The following is a 25,405-nucleotide window of genomic DNA, read 5'->3' as shown; positions in this document are numbered from 1 at the left end:
TCTGTCTCCATACAAAACCTTTATTTAGACCACATGCCTGAAGATTTTCTGCATGTACAACTTAATGCTCTTCTAGCCCTACTTTTCCCTTTATTGTAGGCCTTTAACAAACCACCCACTGGTGATAGCCGAAGGATTACAGCTTATCAACAAGATCTACAAAGAGGCTCTATTTCAATGGGGCGACCCTTCTCATCTCCCCGTACCCCCGCACAACAAAGGATAATGGGCCCAAACAAACCCTAGGCACACCTGGAATCAGAAGATCTCATAATCAGAGCAATTGCCATACTTTGAGTTAAGAAAGTGAAATTCCTCGGCCTTGAAACTACTCGCTGAGACTTCTCCTATAGAAGCATTGTTGTTGCAGCTGGACTGTGCAGTCTCCTGATCCCAGGTATGTCTTGGGCTTGCCAGGCAGAGGGGCACGGATATCACTGTAGCACCTCTCCATGTTGTTAGGCACTACAGGGTTTTGGATGACACCTAAAGGTCACAGAACCTCTCCAGGAATGGAATGCATCACTTATTTTCTGATCAGCATCTAGCATGCTGTTAACAAACAAATCTTAAACATGCTGCTGGCAGGGAGGTGAAAGATGCCACAATTCATTAGACATTCTATTTCCTAGCAGAGTTCTTCATCCCCCATCTAGTTTAAGCATATGTTCAAGAAGTAAGAAGGCATAATAATGCTTCATTACCTTCTTGTCTTCAGTTTCTAGTTCCAGGCCAGCCTTCTCTAGATTGTTCTCAAATTCTCGTCTCCGTTCCTGAAGGAAAACAAAAAGCTCTTTACTTCTTATTAAAATAGTAGGTGCATTTAAATCGATAAATACCTGTTATGTGTCAAAGAAATGTTCTCAAGGGCAACCCAATACAAAGCACAGTGCAATAGTCTAAAAATGATATTACCATTCTCTTGGTGACAGTAACCACATCTTGGGTGAAAAAGAAGAGAGATCATAGCCAGCTTACTAGCCAAACTGTCAATTGGCCATGGCTGCTCCCTGGACATCCAGCAGCAGAAAAGGCATATCATTTAAAGTGATTTTTTTCTAGCTAGATGAAAATGTCCCTGCCTTAGGTGACCATTTTGCATTGTTTTCAGTTTTATGGTAGGACTATAAATCACACCAACACGTGTAAAAAGCAGTAACTAAACAAACAAAAATTATATTTATCAGCACCTATTTAGAATGACTTGAACAGTTTCCTCAACAGACTTCCTGTTTTATATTGTAGACCCATCCCAAGTTCACCCTCAGGGTAACAGTTGAAGGCAGACTTCAATTTCCCATGGTACATTTTTATGAAGATAAAAAATAGGCACCAAAGTCCAGTGATTAAAGTTAATGATTCTGAAAGAAGTTTAATATAATGAACAGATAATACATGTTATCTAAGAGAAAAGTTGTGCTATCAATGTAAAAAGAAGTTCACTTTCAGATAACAGTGCTGTTTGCTCCAAACCTTCAAACAGTCAGCAAAGTGATAACATGTTTACAGTGCATGTATTATAATTCAGGGGTTCTCATGCAAGGCTTTCGTTTTGTTACGACTCTTTGGAGGGCATCATCAGTAGTCTCCCTTTCACATCTCTCAGATGTCCTACATTGTAAAGAATGTTTTGCATTTGTGATTACTGCCTACAAGATGGCACAGTCCACATTGGGGGGGGGAGAGACAAACAGAACAGGGCCTTTTATTTTAGGCAAATGATTACTACCATTTTGGTTCTTTAGTAAAATCAACAAGACTAGCACCAGGAAAATCTACTAGGTGGACAAACAATAAGTGAAAATGATATGTGCAACAGTGGATAAATTCCCAATAAATTCCAAATAAATATGCTTAGGCATGCACTAGGGCGTGTTGGCATGCAGCATTGAACCAACTCTTTCTATTAGACAGCATTTCAGCTCCTCATTGATACATTTTAAGGTTCTGCTGAAAATGGAAGTGATTTTTAAAAGTTTTCTTTGTATGAAAAATTAAGTGCTCCACTAGCATATGTCTGCAAAACAAAGCAAGCATACAGACTTCCAGACTGTGCAGCTCTCAGATGTTTTCCCAAGAATGCTTCTATTCTTAGCCCACAGAACATTGCCAAGTCACTGTGCTGTAGAAAGAGCAATGCATGAGATTTCCTAGCAGTTACTGTGCAGTATGACACTGCATGCATTTCTTTCCCAATCCTTAACAAAGTATCAAGCCCAAATCCATTATAACAGAAAAATAAAATAAAAATCCATGGTTAGAGTTCACTGCTTAAACGGGAGATGTTGCTAAATAAATCTTTACGTCTGACAACGCCTTCAGCTTTGCTGGTCCCAAAGACATAATTGGACTGAATGTATTCAGGCAGTGGGCAGATTTTAAAACTAATATCTCTAGTTTTAGCCTGGTGGAACGGTCTTCCTCATGAGACCAGGGCCCTGCAGGATCTGATTTCTTTCTGCGGGGCCTGTAAGACAGAGTTGTTCCGCCTGGCCTTTGGCTTGGAGCCAATTTGATTCCCTCCCTCTCTTTCTTTTTTCTTTTCCTTCTCCTCCTGCGAGGAGGCTACATTTTAATGTTTCAATATTTTAATGTTGTATTTTAATTTTGTTTTTAAGTTGTAATCATTTCAACTTGTTTTTATTATTGCTTGTAAGCCGCTCTGAGCCTGGCCTTGGCTGGGGAGGGCGGGGTATAAATAATAATAATAATAATAATAATAATAATAATAATAATAATAATAATAATAAAGATTAGTCAACCTTCTAGTTTATTTCCATAGAATAACCCTCACAGATATTCCAGATGATCTTCAGTCTGAGAGTTTTTAATGCAGCAAAAAGAAAATCACTTGCTACAGTTCCATGGTTTGGGCTTTTTAAACCAACAAGAAGTCAAGCTGGAGTCGACACAAACTGGGACAGGAAAGCAGTCTCTCCATAATTTTTTTCTTTGAGGACTAGTCTGCTATCAGCAATGGCCTTGATGCTGTACTAAACTCTCCATTCTTCAGAAAGGAAGGCCTCACACAGTCTCAAAAAGAAAGGAACACAATAAACAACTCCCCAAGGAAAAAGACAGTGAAACTTGAGCAGTGTTGCAAAAGCCCAGTCTTGCTGTCTGAATGCAACTGAACGATTTAACTATGGATCTGCAAACTATCTTGGGTGCATAGGCCTCATGTACAAATGGTTCCTACCAGAGGTGAGACCACAGGATGATCTCTTTTCTAAGGGTCACATACAGAATATGTGTATGTTATCTATGTATTTTTTTTAACCGAGTAATCCTGTGCAGTAAAGATTCTAATTAGCACACTTAAGGATAACATGCCATGTATTATCTCATCTCTTTACATTGCATTCTGAAAGCCATGGAACAATAGAGATGCAAAAATAATATGGCAAATGTAGTGCTTTAAAAAAAACCTATACAGTGGTGCCTCGCAAGACGAAATTAATTCGTTCCGCAAGTCTCTTCGTCTTGCGAGTTTTTCGTCTTGCGATGCACGGTTTCCCATAGGAATGCATTGAAAATCAATTAATGCGTTCCTAGGGAAACCGCCTTCAGACAAGGTCCGGGGACAGTCTGTCCCCGGACCTCTTCTGAAGGCTGGGGGGGGGCAAGGGCTTTTCTTCCCACCCCCAGCATTTTAAAAAACCCCGGGACAGCGGAGGACTTCTCCGCTGTCCGGGCGATCTTAAAATGCTGGCGGGCGGCATTTTAAAATCGCCCCGGGACAGCGGAGGACTTCTCCGCTGTCCGGGGCGATTTAAAAGCCCCTGGGAAGGCAGGCAGGGGGGACAAAGACTTTCGCCCCCCGCCCGCCTTCAGAAGGTGTTCCCGCCCCGCCGCCCGGCTTCGGAGCAGCGTTCCAAAGCCCGGCGGCGGGGGCAGGTGTTCCCGCCCCGCCGCCCAGCTTCGGAGCAGCGTTCCAAAGCCCGGCGGCGGCGGGAGGAGGCGTTCCCGCCCCACCGCCCGGCTTCGGAGGAGGTCCGAGGACAGTGGGGAAGACGCGCTGCGCTTCCCCGCTGTCCCGGATATTTCCCTATGGGCTGTCATCTTGCGAAGCAAGCCCATAGGGAAATTCGTCTTGCGAAGCGCCTCCAAAACGGAAAACCCTTTCGTCTAGCGGGTTTTCCGTCTTGCGAGGCGTTCGTCTTGCGAGGTACCACTGTAATAGAACAGTTATCATCAAAATGCACAAGAACAGAAATATGACAGTGCTCAGTCTGTGGCATTAGTGATATGCTACACTGGATAAGGGCATCCAAATTACTCACAGCCTAATCTTCAAACTGCCATCAGAAAACATGCAGAACAAGTCAATATAAAAAAGCAAAGGCAACCTAAAAAGCCAAAAACTTTCTAGTGCTGCATATTACAATGAGACTTAAGGTCATGTAAGCAAACTCCAGGAAACTGCCAAATGATTCAGTGAATGATCCAGGGGCCTGCAAGTCTTCTGCATTATTGGGGCCTGCAAGTCTTCTGCATTATTGCCTAAGACCATACAGACTTGTATGTTTAGCAACAGCTATTAGTCACATTGTGGGATTCATACATTGCTCACCTGATTCTACATAAGCCAGGGTTATAGCCAACTCAGTTTAAACTCACTGAAATTAATGGACAAGACTAATTAAGGCCCATTAATTTCAATAATTAGAACGTAGTTGGATATAATCCCCTGGTCTCCAAGGGACAATAATATTATCAGTACAGGATGGTAGCTGGGATCTCTGAAGTACTGTTGTCCCAAGAAAATCATGTAGGGTTACACCACCAGAAAAGAAACCCTGACCAGGAAACCAATTTAGTGTACAATCCCCTCTATTCATTGCCAAGTGATTGATTAGCAATAGGCAAAGCTGTCTCTGCTTTCTCTGTAGTGCAGAGGTAGCCAGTGTTGTCCCCTATAGATGTTGCTGATAACTGCATGGCCAAGGGTCAGGGATGATAGAAACTGTAGTCTAAGCATCTGGAGAGCTCCACATTGGCTATCCCTGTTGTTGTGTATAACAGCTATATATGGAACAAGATGTGGTACAAAGTACCGAGGACAAAGTCCCCACCCCATCTTAGAAGATAAGATTATTTCTATGCTTTTGTGGATAAGGAAATCTAAATTGCTTACAGCCTGGTTCTCAAACTACTCTGGCAGCATTGCGAGTCACTAGATGGGTAAACAAAAAACATTTGCTGAAATGCTGTTGCTTATGATTAGTGTACTGGACCCCTGAAAATATATAGTATCTTATGTAAGCTATGCAACAACATATGTTTCCAATACATTTGGAAATAAATTGTTTTGATTATAAAGGCAAGTCACATTGAGATGGAGGTCTATTCAATTTTTTCCTAACAGAGTTTCAGGGCTCCATGACCTTGAGTTTTCTTGCAAAAAGTCAGTGTCTAAGCATACATTCCTCTCCTACATTGAGAGAGGAATCCAACATTGCAGTGAGGCAATCCTTCTGTCAAGTCAAGCATTTTGGCTTGCCAAACAAAACAATTCCCCCTCTTCTACCCACACATGCTGTTTCAGTGTTTCTCCCAAAATTCCCCAGAACCAATTTCAGGGGGCACACGGAAATGGGAGTAGATGTCCTTGCACAGAGCTTCTGCTGATAAGATTCATCAGTTGAATCCCTCCCAGAGACTTTTCTACCAGCAAGGGAATGAGGGATAGACCAAGAACACTACAGCATTCCCATTTGTGCAATGAAGGACCAGTTGGCTAATTTCATACAATTAAGGGAAGCACATGTGCTTGACATGACTGCAATCTCCAACATCAGGAGGAACTGCAAACAATCTTAATCTTGAGTCATTCCCTATGTCTGTTGTTGTTTCACTGAATATTTGAAGGGCAACACAAACTATGATTCTATGAACTGTCCAATTACACAAAATAGTGCTCAGACCTGCAGTCAAAATGGTGCTATCATCATCAGAGAAAAGAAGCTGCTGCTCCCCACCCTTCCTTTTAGGATAACCACACGATTGCTGCAGCTCAACTGGCACTACTCAGCACATCTTTACTTTAAAAGCTATATTATGATTATTTAGAAGATATATACAGGCATTAACAGAACTTTACATGGATAATATTAAACGTATAGAGCAGAATCATTAACAGTGAAGAATGCAACACTTAGAATGGCATCCTGACACTTCTGAAGAAGTAGATGCCAACTTAGAACAGAAATTCAGACAGAACTACATCATGCCCCAGTAAATTGCTTGGAGCTGGTATTTTCTGGTTATACAAGAGGCAAAAACAGGAAGCAACCATTTGTTTCCTAAGTTGCTCCATCAGAAAATGTCATAAAAGAAACTTACCACTTTTTTTTCTCCTTCTATTTTTGGATCATCTACATATGCAAGTACGAAGTCTATTCGCCGGACACCATCCCTGAAGAAAACAGAGTCCTTGCTTTGATGTCGTTTATCAATCTATATAGAATATAATGTACACTATTAATATTTGTGGCTGCTTATAAACATGGCAGAAAACCACACATCTTCCAGTTTGTTTCAAGCACTCAGTCTCCTATTTCCAAAAGAAGTATGAGATTTATGAAATAACTTGAGGGAAATGCTTCATAATTTATGGATGTAATGTGTGTGTGTGTGCACGCACGCGCGCGCGCACACACACACACACACACACTCTTCCCCTTTACATTTCCTCGCATTTGCCCTCTTCTATTAATCACTGATTTCCAGACAGTCACTCACACTACTGACCCCTCTCCATGCATGAACAAGTTCACACACTCCCATACATCACAGATGTTTTCAAGTCACACATTTGACTGAATGAAATATATGAAAAGGAACATCTGAAGCCCATTGCACATAAATGTTATTCACCTGCCATACATCAGACGTGTTAAATGCAACATACAATGACAAAAGACAACAATCTTTAAATTCTTTTTACATTTTGTCTAAATGTCTGCTTTTAGAAGCAACTGCAAATACTGAAAAGGTTATTTTAGTCCTAGCATAATTTTGTACTGTAAAATAATAACACTCTGCTGTTAAAACAACACACTTGCAATATGTGAAAGCAGGAAGCACAGCAGTGGTTCTGAAAGTAAAGAAAATCTGTCATTGTTTTTTAAATAAATATTTAAGAAGGCAACAGACGCTTAGCAACAAAATCTAGTTGACTTTGGATTCTGCAGTAACAAATGTGGGAACAAATTTGGTACATAAGTAATGTTATAGAGGTACTTGCTTCCATAAAGACTCCATAAATCTGGGAGCGGTGTCTTTTTCAGCTAGTTTTAATTTTATTTTATGCACTTAGACGATTACTATTAATCACATAGCTGTAAAGTAAGTTTCCTTCTGATTTGCTTCATAATTGGTTTGACTATTCTGAATTTCATTAGTGAAGTCTCAGGGCTTACCCATGAATTCTCCAACAAAACTTGGAAAGACCAAGTCAAGGAAAACTCCCTGTCAGTAGCCTTCTATTGCCAACCCTCCAGTACTGTGTCTCCCTCCCCTTCCCAAATTTACTGTGCAAGGAAATAGTGAGGGGAAACAGTTGGCGAGAAATTGGCGATTATATACCCTGGACAGCAGTGGGTGCCTTACGCTAGAGGCTTCCTTTACTGCAAGGCCTTCTTAAAGCTATCTCATTACCAGAGTAAATTTGAGATTTTTTTTGCACCATGTCAAGTCCCTTATGAGTTAAGCTAAACTTCAGTAGGGACCTTGGATGGCATTGCAGGCAGGCAAAAAAATATTTTTATTTAGCCAGACATTGGCCTTCTGAGTCATTCTTCTGGGCTGCTCTGTGTTTTAAACTGAATTATGTTTTTAACTGGCTTCCGCTGTTTGGATTTCTTATCTGATTTTACTGTACTATTGTTTATGGTGTGTGCAGTCAAGCCAATTGATTTTGTGGACTTTAGTGCTATCTGCCTTTGTAATTTTTTTATGGATAGGTGGAGAACAAATGCAACAAACAATAAAATCCTAAGTTTACCTTTCTGAATTCCACTAGACTTGGTGCCATCAGTAGTAGCAGCAGCAACCGTATATAGAAATTTAGGCTATATGCAATGCCAAATGCTTTGCAGCACTGGTTTTATTCATTCTCACAATTATGCAAGGTAGCTCTTCATTTTCATTCTACTACGAAGCCCATATTATTATTTATTCTGCTAGCTGAATTTTGGGTGTGTGTGAGAGACAGAGTGTCATTTGCACCTTTTCATAATTTTGCTACAATGTCATATGTTGCTTTTATCACACTGTTGAACTGACTCTTAATTGTGCTTTTTGTTCCATTTTATCTTATGGGATATCCCTTAGCACTTTATTTCTGTGCGGAAAGCAGACTCATAAATCACAACAGCTGCTATGCAAATGTTCATCTAATGCATGGTGGTTGGGTGTTTGAAGGAAATTTGGTCCAATACAGCAATTGCAGTTTCTCCCAACATATGCATGCAAAACAGAGCTTAATTTAATCTACAATTAGGTTTGTATTCAGTACCTTGCAGTTGGTACTCAGTACCTTGCAATGATTAGAATGAGTCTCTAGTAATATCAAGTTCACCCTAATACAAAGTTTTTCAGTGCTGAAGAAACCCCATCAGAAATTAAATATCATATAATGTCCAATTGTCAAATAATTGGATAAGGTTTGCAGTCATGTAGGCAGAGCTTTGATGCTGTCATCAAGTTTAACATGAAATTATGTTAGGGTGGCTGTGGGTTTGTTTTGTTTTAAGAAACAAGCTAAAAATCACTGATCATTATTGGGGGGTTTTCTGGTCTAAATTCTGTTCTTGTTTATCTTATGCAAACAACTATTCTTTATTTAAAGACTATTGAGGCTACAAATTTAATTCCCAATTAACCAGAGACATCACATAGTGAAGCTTGTTATCACTGAAGCCATCCAAGCTATTAGCAGTATCAGCTCTCTATGGTTTACCCTGAGACGTTGCTTCAGGAACAGATTGTATCTCCTTCCAGCCTTCTGGAACAACCAACAGGGAATTAGCATGTCACCACACTATTTTTTAAAAAAACCCAAATCTACAATTGCGTAAAGTCAGGAACAAGGCTCATTTTTCCAGATCAGAAAGTTATGGCTGCAGTAATAAAACCTGCCATTATAAAGAATACTTATTTCAAAGACAATATATGCTTACATAGACCTTAAGTTCTAATATGTATATCATACATTCAAGATATCATTTTTGGAGATCTGGTTCTTAAATTCTCCATGGCACTTTCTCAAAAAGAAAACAATGTGCTCCAAGAGACACCCATGGACATATACAGACTGAGCATTTTGCATTCATTTCCTGTTATCACAAGAGCTGGAAGTTTACAATCAAGGTAATTTGATGCCAGGAAGCTATAGCTATACCTGCAGACATCCCAAGTTGCATTTATGTGTCCACACTGAAATATATGTGATGAAAGGGAATTGAACTTGTCCATCGTATGACTAGTCTGTCCACATATGTAAAAAAGAAAGGAAAAAAAAGGTAAAGGACCCCTGGATGGTTAAGTCCAGTCAAAGGCGACTATGGGGTTGTGGTACTCATCTCGCTTTCAGGCCGAGGGAACAGGTGTTTGTCCACAGACAGCTTTCCAGGTCATGTGGCCAGCATGACTAAACCACTTCTGGTGCAATGGGACACCATGATGAGTGCCAGTGTGCATGAAACACCGTTTACCTTCCTGCCACAGCAGTACCTATTTATCTACTTGCACTGGTATACTTTCAAACTGCTAGCTTGGCAGAAGCTGGGACAGAGCAACGGGTATTCACCCCGTCGTGGGGACTTGCAACTGCTGACCTTCTGATTGGCAAGCCCAAGAGGCTCAGTGGTTTAGACCATAGTGCCACCCGCGTCCCTTTCTGTCCACATAGCAGTAAAGGAAAACTTTCAGAGCTATGTAGTGGGCACCAGTTATTGCTATCAGAAGTATTTTTGAAAGGAAAAGGAGGCATTCCATGCAAGGGCAAGAGTTTTCTCTGAGGCAGTTTCCCATGCTTCTAGTTACATGCTCCAAAGCAAAATTGGAAGAATGGATATGCCCCTCCAGTTCACAAAGCTAAGAACAGATAAAAGCCTCACATTTTATTTCTGTCCTGAGGCTTTTACCACAATATGATTAAAACCAGTTTCAGTGCCCTCTTATTTAAAAAGTCAAAGCAAGATCCAAGTTGTCTGTACCCTAACAGCTAAGTAGGTTGTGTACAAGCTTTTAGCACTTCATTCCCTAAAGGTAGCTGCTAACTCCAAAACAAATAAGAGGTCAGCCACCAGTAACATAGCTAAGAAAAGCAAATTTTGGTTACGGCCTCCACCACCAAATTATATTAACAGAAGAGTTCTAGGTGTTTCTTTTTTTAATAATACTTGCTTATACATTTATTATATCAGATGAATACTGTAAGAATTATTTGCTGCATATGCCACTGGCTCCCAAACCCTTTTCCCTGTGGACAACTTAAAAATTGCTGAAGTCTTGGCAGATCATTTATTGATTTTTTTTTGCCTGTTGTAGCAATTGTGATGCACTGTGCTAGATGCTGGATGATTTTTAATTGCTTTTTAATTGCTTCATTTATTTCTTATCATGTATTTTATTGCATTACAGTTTGCATGCCATAAATTTCGAATTGTAATGCAATAAAATACATAAAAAAGAAGCAATAAAATACAATTAAACATAAATATGAGTGTTTGATGCAGACATGCTGTGGATCACCTGGATAAAGCTCATGGAGCACTAGGGTCCACAGACCACAGTTTGGCAATCTGCACATGTACAGTACAACAAATCACTTTAAAAATAAAATTGGTGCACAAAAAGGAGATGATGTTTATGATGCATATGCACTGTATTGTAAGATAACCAAGATATCACCAAAGTCTGCTAACATGATTCTGGGATGGAAGTGTGAGCCATCAACTGACCAGAAATACCAAGGAAGAATATATGGTCATAAAAAGCAGTAAAAAGTCACAGAGATATTTTTTCAAATCTTCAAATTCACAACACACGGTGTTGGAGTTATATTTCACAATTACAAACTTTATATTGCTTAATTGTACAAAATATTATATAACATATTAATTAAAACCTGTGCTTTTTTAAAAAAAACAAAGTTTAGGGGTACTCTCATTTTCCTACACATATTGAAACACTGCCCCTCAATGAGGCCAAACTTAGATTCACAAAATGTTTAGGGGTATGCGTACCCCAGCGTCCCCCTAGGGAAAAAAGCACTGATTAAAACCATACCAAAAGACAAACATTCATGGAAGTTATTAGGTAAGAAAAAAAACTAAAATAGGCCTACTTCACTTAAGCACGTCAAATAAATAAATGTAAATCCAGAGTTATAACTTTCTCTTGGCTCAGAATAAGAGGAACAGTACAGTAAATAATGATAAAGATCCATCAATCAGGCACCACAAACCAGATAGATAAATAAATGGAAAAGTAACACCAGTATTAGTAACACCAATATACAATGATAGTAAGAAGTCAGTGGCCACCTCATATAATTTCGTCCATGAAGCTTAGAATATCTAGGTGTACCTGAAAGGCAAACTGCCTCAACTCCATTCAAAATTCATTGGATTAAAAGCAAGATACCATGTTAAGAATGTTAACAGATACCATTTTTATCCTGCTTTCACTAGCTGCATGTTGTTACAGTAATTAATAAAGCAAACCATTACACTTTCTTGGACTTCATTTTTCAAAATGATCCATTAGGGACGCCCCACTGCCCAACATTTATGCTTGCTTCAGTACAAGACGAGGGGGTGTTGAAAGTCCATTTATTCAGAAGGGGCATGCAGACTCCCACTGACAGATGAATGAGCAAGGTGGTAGAAAATAAACCCAAAGTCCTGTTAAAACAGCAGAAAAGATCCAAACACATAATAGCAACTCATTCCACAGCAAACCCAAGAAATTAAAAAAAAAAAAAAACTTTCCAGTTTTCAGCACTGTGTGGGAATTTTATGCAGATTTGTCACTTCATATTTGGTGTACTCTCTGTCCTTGATACCACTGTCCATTTTAATGATTAAAACGAATGCCAGCAAAATGAGAACACTAGGCAATTACAGAGACAATAATTGCTTTATTTTTGGATGGACAGAGACTCCATATCTAAAGGTTAATCGCTTATTCTAAAGTGTCATTCCAGGAACAGACATTACCCTTATTTCTGAAATCTTCATACTGTAACTCAAAGGAAGAAAATCAAGGGTCAGCATTGCATTTGCAGAATGGCTTTTGTTCTAGTAGAGGTGTCTACTAATATAAGAGAAAGGGGGGGTCATTGTTGAAGATTTCTCATGCAGTCTCCCATTTTACCTTCCACACTGTTCTGGAGAGTCTATTGCACTCATTGTTGAAGGGATATCCAAAATATCTTAAGAAAACTGGAAAATATTTTTTTTGCTGTTGTTGCATTTTGACATACAGTAAGAGACAGTACTATTCATGCAGGGATGCATAACCACTGCCACTGATTGCTGCTTACCCCTTGAAGATCAGAGATGAGTAATGTAGTCTCAGTGGTACTTAGGCCCTGCCAGTGGCATCATGAGAAAAATATAATGGGATTAGTGTTGATGCAAAAGCTGCAGGGTGCTTAAAACAAAAAACAAAAAACCCAGCAGTAACCATGAAGCCTTGCAGGGTTTGTATGTGTTTTTAAAGCTGCAGTGAGTAATTTCCAGTTTAATTCTCAAGGAAACAATAGACTGCCATAGCCACCTGTCAGCTTTATTTCCTGTGAGGAAATAAAGTGAGGAAACTTAAACCACAGTAATTTATCTTTTACATGGTTATTATCTTCCTGTTTGTGAACAGGAATAAAAGTTTCTATCTAATAATATTTGGTTATTCTGCTGTAAAAAAATAAAAATAGAAAAAGGCTATAGTTTTGATAAGAGTTTTATACCACATTTGGAAATGATGGGGAAAGGAAGATTTCTTTACATTTTTATCGTAATAAATTTCCTGTCGGTCACTAAAAGCTTTTGGAAATTTCTATAATCTAGCGGTCTCTTGAATACAATCAAATTTACTATGTAAATTAGAAGTTTGCTGTATACCTCAAGAAGTGAGTAAATTTGGTATGAAAAATGATCTAACATTTTATGTAATAACAAACAAATGCTTAGGACAAGGTTTTCCAACAGTGATCTCAAAACATGAGTTTAAACTGGCAGTCGAGCAGGGTGTATAGTGGTGATGCATGAAGATATATAAAGACAAATGTTTGATGCGTTAGTTTCAAATACAGATAGGGAATATGAAACAAGATGTGCAAATTTTTCTAGGTTAATTTCAGTCCAGTGCATATGTGCATGAGTAAGTTATAGTATTAGACAATAAAAGCCAGATGGTGATATTCATCCACAAATTAAACTGGATTCAAGTTTGTCACCGAGCATCTAGCACAAAAATTCAAAGAAGTGATTTAAATTAGATAAAGATGTACAACAGAATATATTGGGCAGTAACTGTTGCAGCAAGCAAAGTGGATAAGGTATTTATTATGTGAAAGTATGGCAGCCAAGCAGAACATTCATCACAATAAATATTACTCAAAATGCATACTCATAAAACATTTTGGTAATGGCTTATCCATAACTCATCTTGTATACTATGCATTGCATGTAAATTATTGTAAAGAAATCAGAATTTAAAATGCTGAAAAAACTCACTTGAAGTTGCAAATATCTGCCCTTTTATTATTAAGCTACCATATTTATCATAAATATGTGTAGCCTCGATGCAGCTACTGAATTTACATTTGCTTTGCAACCAGAAGCCAAAAAATACAATTTTAGTATCAGATTTACACACAGGCTTTACCCAATAAAGCAAAAATACATTTGCCTTGAAATATAATTGCAAAAGTGAGCAGAATCATATTGCCCTCCCCATTCCTCTACAGTGTGTCTTGAACTTGCACCTCATTTTCCAGCTCTATGCCCTATGGCATTGGGCATTATTGCTGTCAATATGTGGCTATTATGGTTAAAAATAAACAGTACCCATGCACAGTTTATGGTACAAAGGGAAATAAACTTCTATGTGCAGGGATACATACACTGGCCTTTTCGTGCTTGTTCTATGGTGGTTCACACACTGGAAGATGCTGCGACATCATTATATCTGGCAGGTTTGTATTTTGTGAGAGAACAGAGATTGACTCCTTCTACATCTGGTTAACATGGGGACATCTCTGCAACCTCAACCTCAAATCCACACCATTGCCTCACTCCACTGCTATGGACAATGGGGTGTGGCGGTTGCTGTTACTCTATTTTGGAGAAGAGTGTTTTTCTGGGATGGTGAGTCTAGAATATGGCAGATGTTGTACCAGTGTAGTGAAAGCACAGCTCTTCTCCTGGTGTATGGGAATAAAGGATTGTTCTTTCAACATAGTACCGGTATATGCCCTCAAATACTACCACGTGTTTAAACTCATTAAACTTATGATAGGTATGCGATTCGCAACCTGAACAATTTCACTAAAGTAATGAAGAGAATATATATTTACAAGAGCAAGTACATACAGTATCCAAAGTATACAACAAGTGGGCTACCAATATCAAATCAAGACTTTCTAATACAGTGGTACCTCGCAAGACGAATGCCTCGCAAGACGAAAAACGCGCAAGACGAAAGAGTTTTCCATTTTTTGAGTCGTTCCGCAAGACGAATTTCCCTATGGGCTTGCTTCACAAGACGAAACGTCTTGCGAGTTCTTGTGAGTTTGTTTCCTTTTTCTTAAAGCCGCTAAGCCGTTAATAGCCGCTAAGCCGCTAATAGCCGTGCTTCGCAAGACGAAAAAACCGCAAGACGAAGAGACTCGCGGAACGGATTAATTTCGTCTTGCGAGGCACCACTGTAATCAGCCTAAAGTAATAAATAAATAAATACAGCGCTAAATATATATAAGATAAATACAGTTTAAGTTGGGCTGTTAAAAAACACTTTACATTAAAATATAGGAAGCTGCCTTGAACTAGGTTAGACTATTTGTCCAGCTATGCAAAGAAATGGCTAGCATTAACTATGATGAGAACTGTGAATTAATACTTTTATTATTATATCAAATGGGAATACAAACACAAGGCATAGATGGCTTTCTCATATCAAAATCACATAACATTATTTGATTTCATGTAACATTCATCAGCTTAATCATCTAACCAATTCACACATGTAACTAGGCTTCTATATGCAGTGTCCTAGATTAGGGGGCACTTGCACAAATCTGCTGCGCAATGGAATTTAGGGTGAACAAACTTTCCTGGCTCCATTTTGCTTGTCTTCTGTAGACTTCAAAGGCCCTGCATTCCTCTCTTTTTGTCTTCCGCTTTCCCCTGATAATTCTATAATTGATTCCTTAGAAGCCAATTTCTAAATATTAAGGTGTATGCCTTCCCTGAGAGATTAATGGTAATCTAATGAGGTTTTCACTTACCCACAGCATTACTTCCCTTTCAGTATCAAAAATCACATTTTATAAAACGAACTGTGCCCACAGTTAAACCTTACCTCAGAGTTGCAAGGCAGTTCTGAATCTGTATTTGATAAATTTTCAAATAAAGGTCCATTACTTTCTTCACCTAAAGAATACAGGAATAAAATTCATATTTACCTCAAATGTATGCTTCCCTAAAAAAAAATGAAGTTAAAAAAATATTTAGAGCCCAATCTTATATATGTTTACTCAGAGCTAAGGCTTTCTGAGTTTAATGAGGCTTACTCTTTCTGTTCACATGTACTAACCGATAGGTGCCCTTGGCAGTCACATAACAACACAGACAATTCTGGGATACTGATTTCATATTTTAGTAGCTACATCCTGAGAGGCCATTATCACCCACAATAAGTAGTGCATCATGTACAGCAAAGGGAGGACAAGTGTGTTTGCATCATAGGAAGCTGCCTTCTACTGAGTTATTGGTCAGCTAGCTGATTTGTGATGGCTCTCCACCCCTGCCTGGAGATGTCAGGGACCTTTCACACATAAAGCATGTGTTCTGCTAAAGTTACAGCCCTTCCTCACATCTGCGCAAACATACTGAATTGAGGCAAAAGTTAGGACAAAGGTAGGAGAGGGGGGAGGGAGAGGGGGCAGGTGGGTGAGGAAGGGCTTGGCCTCCTCCATCCCTTCAAGATGCAGGGGTGGCTCAGCCCCATCCCAAAAGACATTGGGGGGGCTACAGGCACCTCAGCCCTATAAAGTTGGCACCTATGTGTACCAGCAACTCTGTTCAACACTCCACATAATCCACGAAGGTTTATGCCATAATAAATGGGTCAGTCTTTGAGGTGCCACAATATTTTTAATAAATGGGTCAGTCTTTGAGGTGCCACAATATTTTTTTTGCTGTTTTTGCTGCAACAGACTAACATGTCAACCATCTCTAAATACATTGTTGTGCTTGTTTTGTAACCATTTCCTGAAAATGCAACTGGCCTTTCATTGTTAAAGATTCAATGAAGAATACTTTTTTTGTGCTTCTCCAAGCAATGAGATCTTGTCTTTTGTACACTGAAAATGTACAAAAATGAACCTTCAAGCAAAGATTATCCTGTATTCTGGCCACACTTGTTCCCTACATAAAGTTTGTACCTCTGAATCATTACATGAAGAACAGCCACAGAACAACATGCATCCTAATAACTAACAGCAATGCAGGAATTCACATGAAGAACTTTCTTGTAAATGGGCTTTTCTCTGTTCACACTTTGTTCTGAGCTCAATAAGAGCTGTTTATTTTACCTGCAAGCATACAATGTCTAACAAATGGTTTTTAATGATGCCAGCTGATGCCCTGATATCAGATTATATAATTTACATGAGGTAAATAATCTTTCAAAAGTGATAATATAAATGAGAATATTTTATATCCTTATACCTTGCTGCTGTTCATTTAACTGTTTGCCAGTGAGAAAGAAAACAATTGAAACATCTATGTCTAGTATTCAATGAACTTCTTGCATACCAGTATGAAACACTGACCACAATTTACCTATTTCATATGGTCATGAAAGCTTTAAAATATGCATCAAGACCCCCACCTACTAGGAGTTTCCTGCTCAGTTTAACAAAGAAATTCTCTTTCTACTGAAATCAATGGAGAAACTCAGACCTGTTCTTTGGAACTTCCTCCTTTTGCAAAACTGGTTGTTTTCCATGGCTTCAAAATTTCCATAAATTTTACATAAAGAAGAGCTTTATGTGCACAGTGGAGAGTCCAAACAGCTTTGGATCATAGACCATTCATTTATGAGCCCAAATTATTTCACAATAATCCACCCCCCAAGTGTGCTTAGAATGGCAGCTTTGAATTTTTTTATTCCACTATGCTGAGCTTGTATTCATGAATCTAGTAGTATATGTAAATTGAACGTTGTATGTTGAACATGCAATGTTATTTGCATACCTTGTTGAGTCATTGTGTAAACTGCCTTTGAAGTACCATCACGTGGAACTGATTCTAATTCTCACATGCAACCTACACTTGATGCTTCCGTCACCAACTACCAAATATGCATGTGTGAACTCATGCTTAGGCTTTTGTCTTAAGCCCATTTATATGGAAGGCAATTCTGTGAAGTCAGTCTGTGAAACACTAAAAAAATATTAAATTTGGCTAAAGAAGAAACTTAATATCTTCTTGACTTACAGCTACATCTCATTAGATAGAAAGGAGGGGGAAACTCAATTAAATTTCCTTTGAAATGTGTCTGAAACATATTGAGGTACATACACTAACCAGCAAGCACTCTCTCTAGCACATACTCACTTTATTTAAGAAACTTTACATTTCACTTGGCTATAGTGAAACCGCTATGTGGTTTACAAGAAATATTGTAATTATCAACAAAAACAGTTTATATTAAACATGTTAACATGTCTGGATAGGCTTGCCTGAACAAAAATGTTTTAAGCAGGCACTGAAACGTGTACAGCAAAGGTGCCTATGCAATGTCAAAACGCAAGGAACAGACATAGCACAAAGGAATTGAGTTTCCATTGTGCAATATCTGTTGCAGAACAAATCCTTAAAGAAATGATTTGTGTTCCTAAAGCAGAATGAAATCTACTTTGTAGCAAAGGAATTAAAACTGCCTGGAGAGAACACATAATAAATCTGATTCAAACCAGCTCTACCAAGAGACTTGTATCATTCTGTTGCTCTGAACATGTTGTTCTGTACCTACAGACCTCCCTGCCTTTGAGTGTAATGAACACTCTAAACTGGATGAATCTGAGTACAGTGGTACCTTGGTTGTCAAATGGCTTGGCTCCTGAACAAATCAGCTCGCGAACCCTGCAAACCTGGAAGTGAGTGTTCCGGTTTGCGAACGTTTTTTGGAAACCAAATGTCTTGATGCGACTTCTGCAGCTTCCAATTGAGTGCAGGAAGCACTCAAACTTGTTTGCTGAGCCACATTTGAACCCAACTTTGGTTTGGTTTGTCCTTTGGTTCCCCTTGTTAGTGACAAAGACTTGCATAATTAAAGTCTTTCCTCAGGCCAAAACATGAGGTGAGAGGCTTTCAAATAGATCATCCCAGCAGAAGTTCTGTCATGTGGATATGGTTTAAGTGCCCTCTGTTTCTCCAATTTCTGATTTAGTCACTGTATCTCTTTGCTTGATATTTGTTCCTGTTCCTCATTTGGTTTTCAACATCCTGATTCAGAGCAAATCTCTTAATATCCTCTCCTAGTTCAACATACTGTGTGGAATCTTGTGCACACAGAAGCACTGCTGAAGCAACAGAAGTATCCACTAATGCAAGAAGAGGGGAGGTGATTTTTGCTGATGCCTCTTCTTCTGCACAATTTAAATTTTTGTGTGTTTCAAAATTCTTGATATATGCAAGCTACTTTAAAATAAACAAAATGGTGGTATATAACACCAGCGAAATTAGCTAAAATGTATAAAACAGTTAATAAATGCTAGAAATGTAAAGAAAAAGAGGGTACCTTTTACCATATGTGGTGAGAATGCAAGAAAGTGAAGGACTTCTAGGAAATGATTTATAATGAGATTAAAAAATGCTGAAATACACATTTGTTAAAAAACCAGAAGCCCTTCTGTTGGGTATGGTGGATACAGAAATTCATAAGAATGATAAAAAAAATGTTTTTATGTGATAACTGCAGCAAGGATACTATTAGCCCAAAGATAGAAACAAGAAGAAATACCAACTAAAGAAGAGTAGCAAGAGAGATGGCGAGACTAACAGGGGAAATTCAGGACCAGACTTTCCTAAAGGAATGGAATAAGTTTTTGATATATTTGGAAAGCAATTGTAATCAATTGACATCGCTTGTAGGGTTAAAAGAAGTTTTGTAAGGAGTGATATATAAATTATTGTGAAAAGAATTAAGAATAGATGTATTGGAAATTTGAGTTTATAGCAATAATTATAGTAACAAATTGCATAATTAGAAAGGCTTTAGAAAACCATCAGTCGAGGTTGAAGGAAGTCTTAGGCTGTGATAGCCAAAAACTTTGAAATGATGTTTAAAAGGATGTTATGCTGTGTAAAAACCAATAAAAAATTAAACAAAACAAAATAAAATAAACAAAATGAATTTGAAAATTCTATCTGAGATAATCTTGGGGACCAAGCAGGATAAAAATGAGATAATGAGTTACTGTATCTAATGCAATACAGTTTTGAAACTTTCAAAAGTGTAAATCCATAGATCCTTGTAGCAAATGTTTAATCTTTCACTCATATTATAGTTTCGGGTTACACTCAAAATAAAGTAAGAGCTGGCTGCTGGCTTTACTGTGGCCTTGCAAAGGTCTTTTTCTTCTTCTAAGTATCCATTTTCAGTTTGTAATTGTCAGCACAATACATGTCAGGCTTGCTCCAAAGATGCTAAGTCTGGTCTTTCACATATCCTAACTTATAGTTAAGAAGAAGTCTTTGGATAGCAAACCACATTTCACTGTGTAATTTCAAAGTAAAGCTATGGAAAAATTAGAGGCCCAAAGAAGTTAAATTTAGCAGAGGTGCTTTTTAGTATGTGCCCCACCAAGCATTTTCATGCCGCAGGGGCATTTGCCATCTCGCCACATTCTTGGTCGTTCTAAAAATCCCTAGGTATCACAAAAATCCTGTTGAGAGAAGCTATATCATCACTTGGAATGTCAAGCTATAAAACTGGACCACACCTAAAGTATTGTGGCTTCTGGAGAGTGTGTTCTCTGCAACTATTTTATCAGCAATAGATAACAAGAAGAAAATACTGACCCCATCAAGAATTTCAGATAACAAAATAAGCATGTGATTTCTTTAAATATCATGCTTCTTTGTGCTCATGAGGTGAAATGGGGTGGGGAGAGGTGATATTCACAGATTCCCACTTTGCTATGTACTGCATTTCTTTGCACAACCTACCACTTTGTTGCAAAGGTCCATCACACTTCTTTAGCAGATTGGCTGGGTACATAGGGCTTCAGAGGGAAAAAGAATTACCAAAAACCATTCCTCCTCTTTACACTAATGGAAGTATCCATTAGTGATGCGGGTGGCACTGTGGGTTAAACCACAGAGACTAGGACTTGCCGATCAGAAGGTCAGCAGTTCGAATCCCCGCGACGGGGTGAGCTCCCGTTGCTTGGTCCTTGCTCCTGCCAACCTAGCAGCTCGAAAGCACAAAGTGCAAGTAGATAAATAGGTACCGCTCCAGCGGGAAGGTAAACGGCGTTTCCGTGCGCTGCTCTGGTTCGCCAGAAGCAGCTTAGTCATGCTGGCCACATGACCCAGAAGCTGTCTGCGGACGACGCCGGCTCCCTCGGCCAATAAAGCGAGATGAGCGCTGCAACCCCGGAGTCGGTCACGACTGGACCTAATGGTCAGGGGTCCCTTTACCTTTAAGTATCCATTGGATCAAAAAGCTTTTTGCAAGTGGAGTGATACAATCCATAAAATGGCAACCTGAGACTAGTGGGAATTAATTTATTCAACTGTATCTGTTTTCAGCCAGTAACTCTAAATATGTATAAGAAAGCCAAAGAAGCTAGTATTTCAAAGGCTGCAAAGTGTAAGAATATACACAAATTCCAGACCAGACAGCCAGACTGTCCCTTTCAGATTTCAGTGAAAGTTTAAGTCCTCAAAGGGTAAAGGAAGGTTCAATCCAGTATTTATTGTAGTAGCATCTCTTGCAACTATGTCTTCACCACCTTGCATTATGTCTTTGCATTAGTTACTTTAATTATTATAGATCACAAATATTTCATATACAGTAAAAAAAGTAATACTGAATTGTTTATTATTTTAAGTGTGCTTTACAGCCTTGACCTTGTTTCCCCTTATAGCAACTCTGCAGCATGCACCACTTCTAGCAAAATATTGATTGAAAATATAAAAGCACTTTAATTCCTTGCCATTTGCAAGTGAATTGTGAGAGCAGGTCTTGCTATAGTTTCCAAGATTATGAATGACATCAGTTTGTAAAATAATGGCTAGCACTCTATGATATAAACCAATTCAAATCTCCCCTCTACTAGCAGGCCTTGCACAAGGTTTTATCTCTCAAATTGAGTCGCTAATCACAAATATGGTTACAGTATTTCTGACCTAAACTACAGGATAGTTGTAAAAGTTAGTGAGATAATGTATATGAAGTGCTATGATTATGCTGAAGTAGTGTATAATGACAATTGTATTGTTGAATACTGTGTACAGTAGGGTATACTTACAAATGTTAAATACGTCTGGTGTTGACATCTATTGTCATCAGAGTGATATGTTCTTCATATACAGCCTATGCCTAAGTGACAAACGTATTTAAACAATGTCTGTCACAATGTTTAAGCAGCTGTTATAGTATCAATGAAAGTGGAACAGCCAAAAAAATTGACAAATGACCTCTGTCTTTTCAAACTCCACAGTTAATATTCTTGTTTCAAAACTGAGTTTGTTTTTGTTTTTATGTTCTGTAACAAATGATGACAAAACAGGGTAGGAATAGTCCCTTCTTTTGGGACAATTTAAAAGCCGTGTGCAATAGCTAATCAGATCCCTAACTGGGTCATTCCTTCGTCTTGGTCACTTGATAGGAAAGTTGTTAACTGTTTCTTTATTTGACATCTTCACCATGTACATGTGGAGATTTGTGGTTGTGAGCTAGAGACATCATATGCATAAAAAAACAAGGTCATCCTTGTTTAGTCATCATCCCAAGAGAACGTTAATTATTTCACGAGAGATGCTCAACAAACTGAAAATACATTTTCCTAAGTACTGGTCTGGGAATACACATACTATCCGATCTCTCAGTGTTGTTAGGAGGAGTATTGAGGGGTTAGCTACACGTTACAGGCAAACAATCCTGACACCCTAACACCCTTGAGAACTCTCTTCGTCTAATCAGACCCGGCTCCAGATTTTTTCAGTGTGTGAGATATGAATACCATATGAATATGTTGCTCCAAGGAGAGCTGTAAAATGACTTCAAGTCATGAGGAGGGACTGACCTGCTCCGCATTATTTTAATAAAGGCTTTAAAAACTTTGGCTTTTGATTCCATGCTATCCCAAGGGACTTTGATGATTTTTAACCCGTTTGTTAAGTTTATAGTGGTACAGTCAAACCTTGGTTGTTGAACAGTTCCATTTTTGAACATTTCGGCTCCTGAATGCTGAAAACTCGGAAGTAAATGCTCTGGTTTTCGAACATTTTTCAGAAGCCAAACGTCCAACATGACTTCCGCTTGAGTGCAATAAGCTCTTGCAACCAATCAGAAGCCATGCCTTGGCTGTCGAACATTTTGGAAGCTGCATTACATTCAACAAGTGAGGTTTGACTGTATGTTTATTGTTGATTTTTGGATTTTATTCTTTACATTATAGCTGATTTGAACATTTTTAAAAATATGGTTAAAGTATTGGTCTAGGACTGGGGGGACCAAGGTTCAAACACACACACACACACACACAGCCATGGCCCTTTCTTAAAAAAGAAAAGAAAAAACTAGAGAAGTAATTGGAATGCATCTTACTCTTTTCTGCTTGCCATTTCTCTATTCCAAATACAGTGGTACCTTGGGTTAAGAACTTAATTCATTCCGGAGGTCCGTTCTTAACCTGAAGCTGTTCTTAACCTGAAGCACTACTTTAGCTAATGGGGCCTCCCACTTCTGCTGCTGAGTGATTTTTGTTCTCATCCTGAAGAAATTTTTTTTAACCAGAGGTACTATTTCTGGGTTAGCAGAGTCTGTAACCTGAAGCGTCTGTAACCCAAGATACCACTGTAGTGAACAACAGTTTCCCCCATTAAAACAAGCTATTTCTGAGGTAGAAGGAAAGCATCCATCTATTTCTGAGGTAGAAGGAAAGCATCCATCAATGCTTCCTTTCTGCCCCTACATATGGCTACAGGGCTGTTATATGCATTAGTATATAAATAACAGTTAGCCCCAGAGATACTATCAGTGCTTCCAGATGTGGACAATCAGCAGCACCCAATCATTCCTGGTCTACTTAAAGCTGCAAATGAAATAGCAACTCTGTTTCCAGACTTATGGAATCCAAGAAATATTCTGCATCCATGTGGGTAGTTCCCCTTTCCCCAGTCCCAAATTTCTGGGAATGTTACATGGACCACAGTGCAGGTGAAAAGTCAGATGCTCCCGCCCCATTTGCTGCACTCGCAATAAGTATATGCCTTCTGCTGCAATTTGGGGCTGGGTAAAAGAAATAGATATGAAGGCAATAATATTTGGAAAGGGGGTGGTGAAAACGATAGAAATGATTGTTAGAAAAGAGACAAAGCGTATGAAAGGAAATGGCTACAGCAAGCTACGAAAGACCAGCTGGCTCCAACAGTTGCACCATAAAACATCTATCCCTAGGGAAATTCAATACAGTGTTAAAGGGGGCATAATTTCTGAACATGGGGGCAGGGAAGGAAGTTAAGCAGGGGAAATATAGGAGCAGGGCATTTTGTTGACAATACCAAGCTAATGCTCTGTAAAAATGAATGAAAACAGTTGACTATTTCACAGTAAAAGCCCAGTGTGGAAATAGATTATATGTGAAACACTCTGAACTTGTACAAAAATAAAATCTATAAAACATTAGTAATTATGGCTATGGCTTATGCCTACCTTCCATTCTTTGCCTCCTGTCCCCCTCTGCACTCCTAGCCTGCTCTCTCTCTCCTGCATGCATGTCAGCTGATCAGTGAAAATTTGAAGCCTTTGAAGCTGAGGCCACACCCTCCTCTTTACAGGCCACTTTCAGAGAGTCAGGCTGATTCTATTCCCCCCTCCCACGGCCATTTTATTTTTCAATGACTCGGTGTTCCATGGCTATTGGGAATGCTCTGTCCTCACTGGGTTTGGGAGGGAGGAGGAGTTTCTCCTTATGGTCTATCTATAGCTATATGGAGGGGGGAGGGGAATTGTACTTCTGCATCTCTTTAGATTCCCCCAAGTATGCTTGTGAGATGAGAGTGCTTTTTATTATTGCTTAAGGGCTGGAGCTCATCCATGAATTTTAAAAATATTGCTTCAATATTGCTCAACTAGAGCACAGCTAGAGCCTTCATAGCTCACAATATTATCATGGATAATTTCAAAACCTATATGGTGGTGCCAATATAGGTATGTCATAATTGCAACTGAAATTGTAATTGCTCTGGCTCATCTGCAAGAACATTAGTTTGGATAAAACAATAAACCAGAAACTTGGACTTCTGGATTACTGTGGAATGGCAGTGGATGATGAGCAGTGGATTTTCTCCATGAATGGGGAGCTTGTCATGAGAGCCTTGGGGGAAGCACGAAGGTGGCATGCACCCCCCCCCCCAAGTAAGCCCCATAAGACATAAGAGAATTAGTAATCGATTGGTTGCAATATCACCAACTTGAATGAACTGTTTAAGATGGATAAAAACAAAACCTCCCAGTTTGAAAGGGAACTGTTAGAAAATAAAACTAAGTTAATTTCTAAAATGTATAAACTTTTATTAGACTGGCAAACAAAAGATGAATAGGTCAAATCGATTATGATTCACTAGGCGAAGGATTTTGGTTATAATATTAAATTAGCAGCATGGGAGAGATTATGGACAATAGGATTAAAATTGACAGCCTGTTCGAAAGAAAACTATATGAAAATGATGTATGTATCGTTGGTACTTAACTCCTAGTAAATCAGCTAAAATGTATAAATCAAAGTCTAAAACATGCTGGAAATGTAAAGAGAAAGAGGGCACGTTTTATCACATGTGGTGGTCATGTAAGATGATAATAGACTTCTGGAAAATGATAAATAACGAATTGGAAAAAATGCTGAAAATAATGTTTTGTAAAAAACCCCAGA

General features: G+C 38.7%; 1 protein-coding gene across 8 annotated transcripts in view; it reads right to left on the bottom strand.

The window, feature by feature from the left end:
- The window catches only part of ANO5 (anoctamin 5), a 65,299-nt gene that overhangs the window by 32,052 nt on the left and 7,842 nt on the right, over nucleotides 1–25,405 (bottom strand). For 2 of the 8 annotated variants that reach the window (XM_081164159.1, XM_081164160.1), the window contains exons 2-6: nucleotides 15,595–15,665; nucleotides 12,557–12,604; nucleotides 8,966–9,010; nucleotides 6,346–6,459; nucleotides 705–773 (exon numbers count right to left, since the gene is read on the bottom strand). In XM_081164159.1, the coding sequence (XP_081020285.1) occupies nucleotides 705–773; nucleotides 6,346–6,459; nucleotides 8,966–9,010; nucleotides 12,557–12,604; nucleotides 15,595–15,665 (347 nt within the window). The remainder of the gene's footprint in view (nucleotides 1–704; nucleotides 774–6,345; nucleotides 6,460–8,965; nucleotides 9,011–12,556; nucleotides 12,605–15,594; nucleotides 15,666–25,405) is intronic. The other 6 variants (XM_081164162.1, XM_081164163.1, XM_081164161.1 and 3 more) reach the window with 5 other exon arrangements.

The sequence above is a fragment of the Podarcis bocagei genome (assembly GCF_964188305.1).
Source record: "Podarcis bocagei genome assembly, chromosome: 1".
Classification (NCBI taxonomy): Eukaryota; Metazoa; Chordata; class Lepidosauria; order Squamata; family Lacertidae; genus Podarcis; species Podarcis bocagei.
This window is presented reverse-complemented; position numbering and strand designations above follow the sequence as displayed.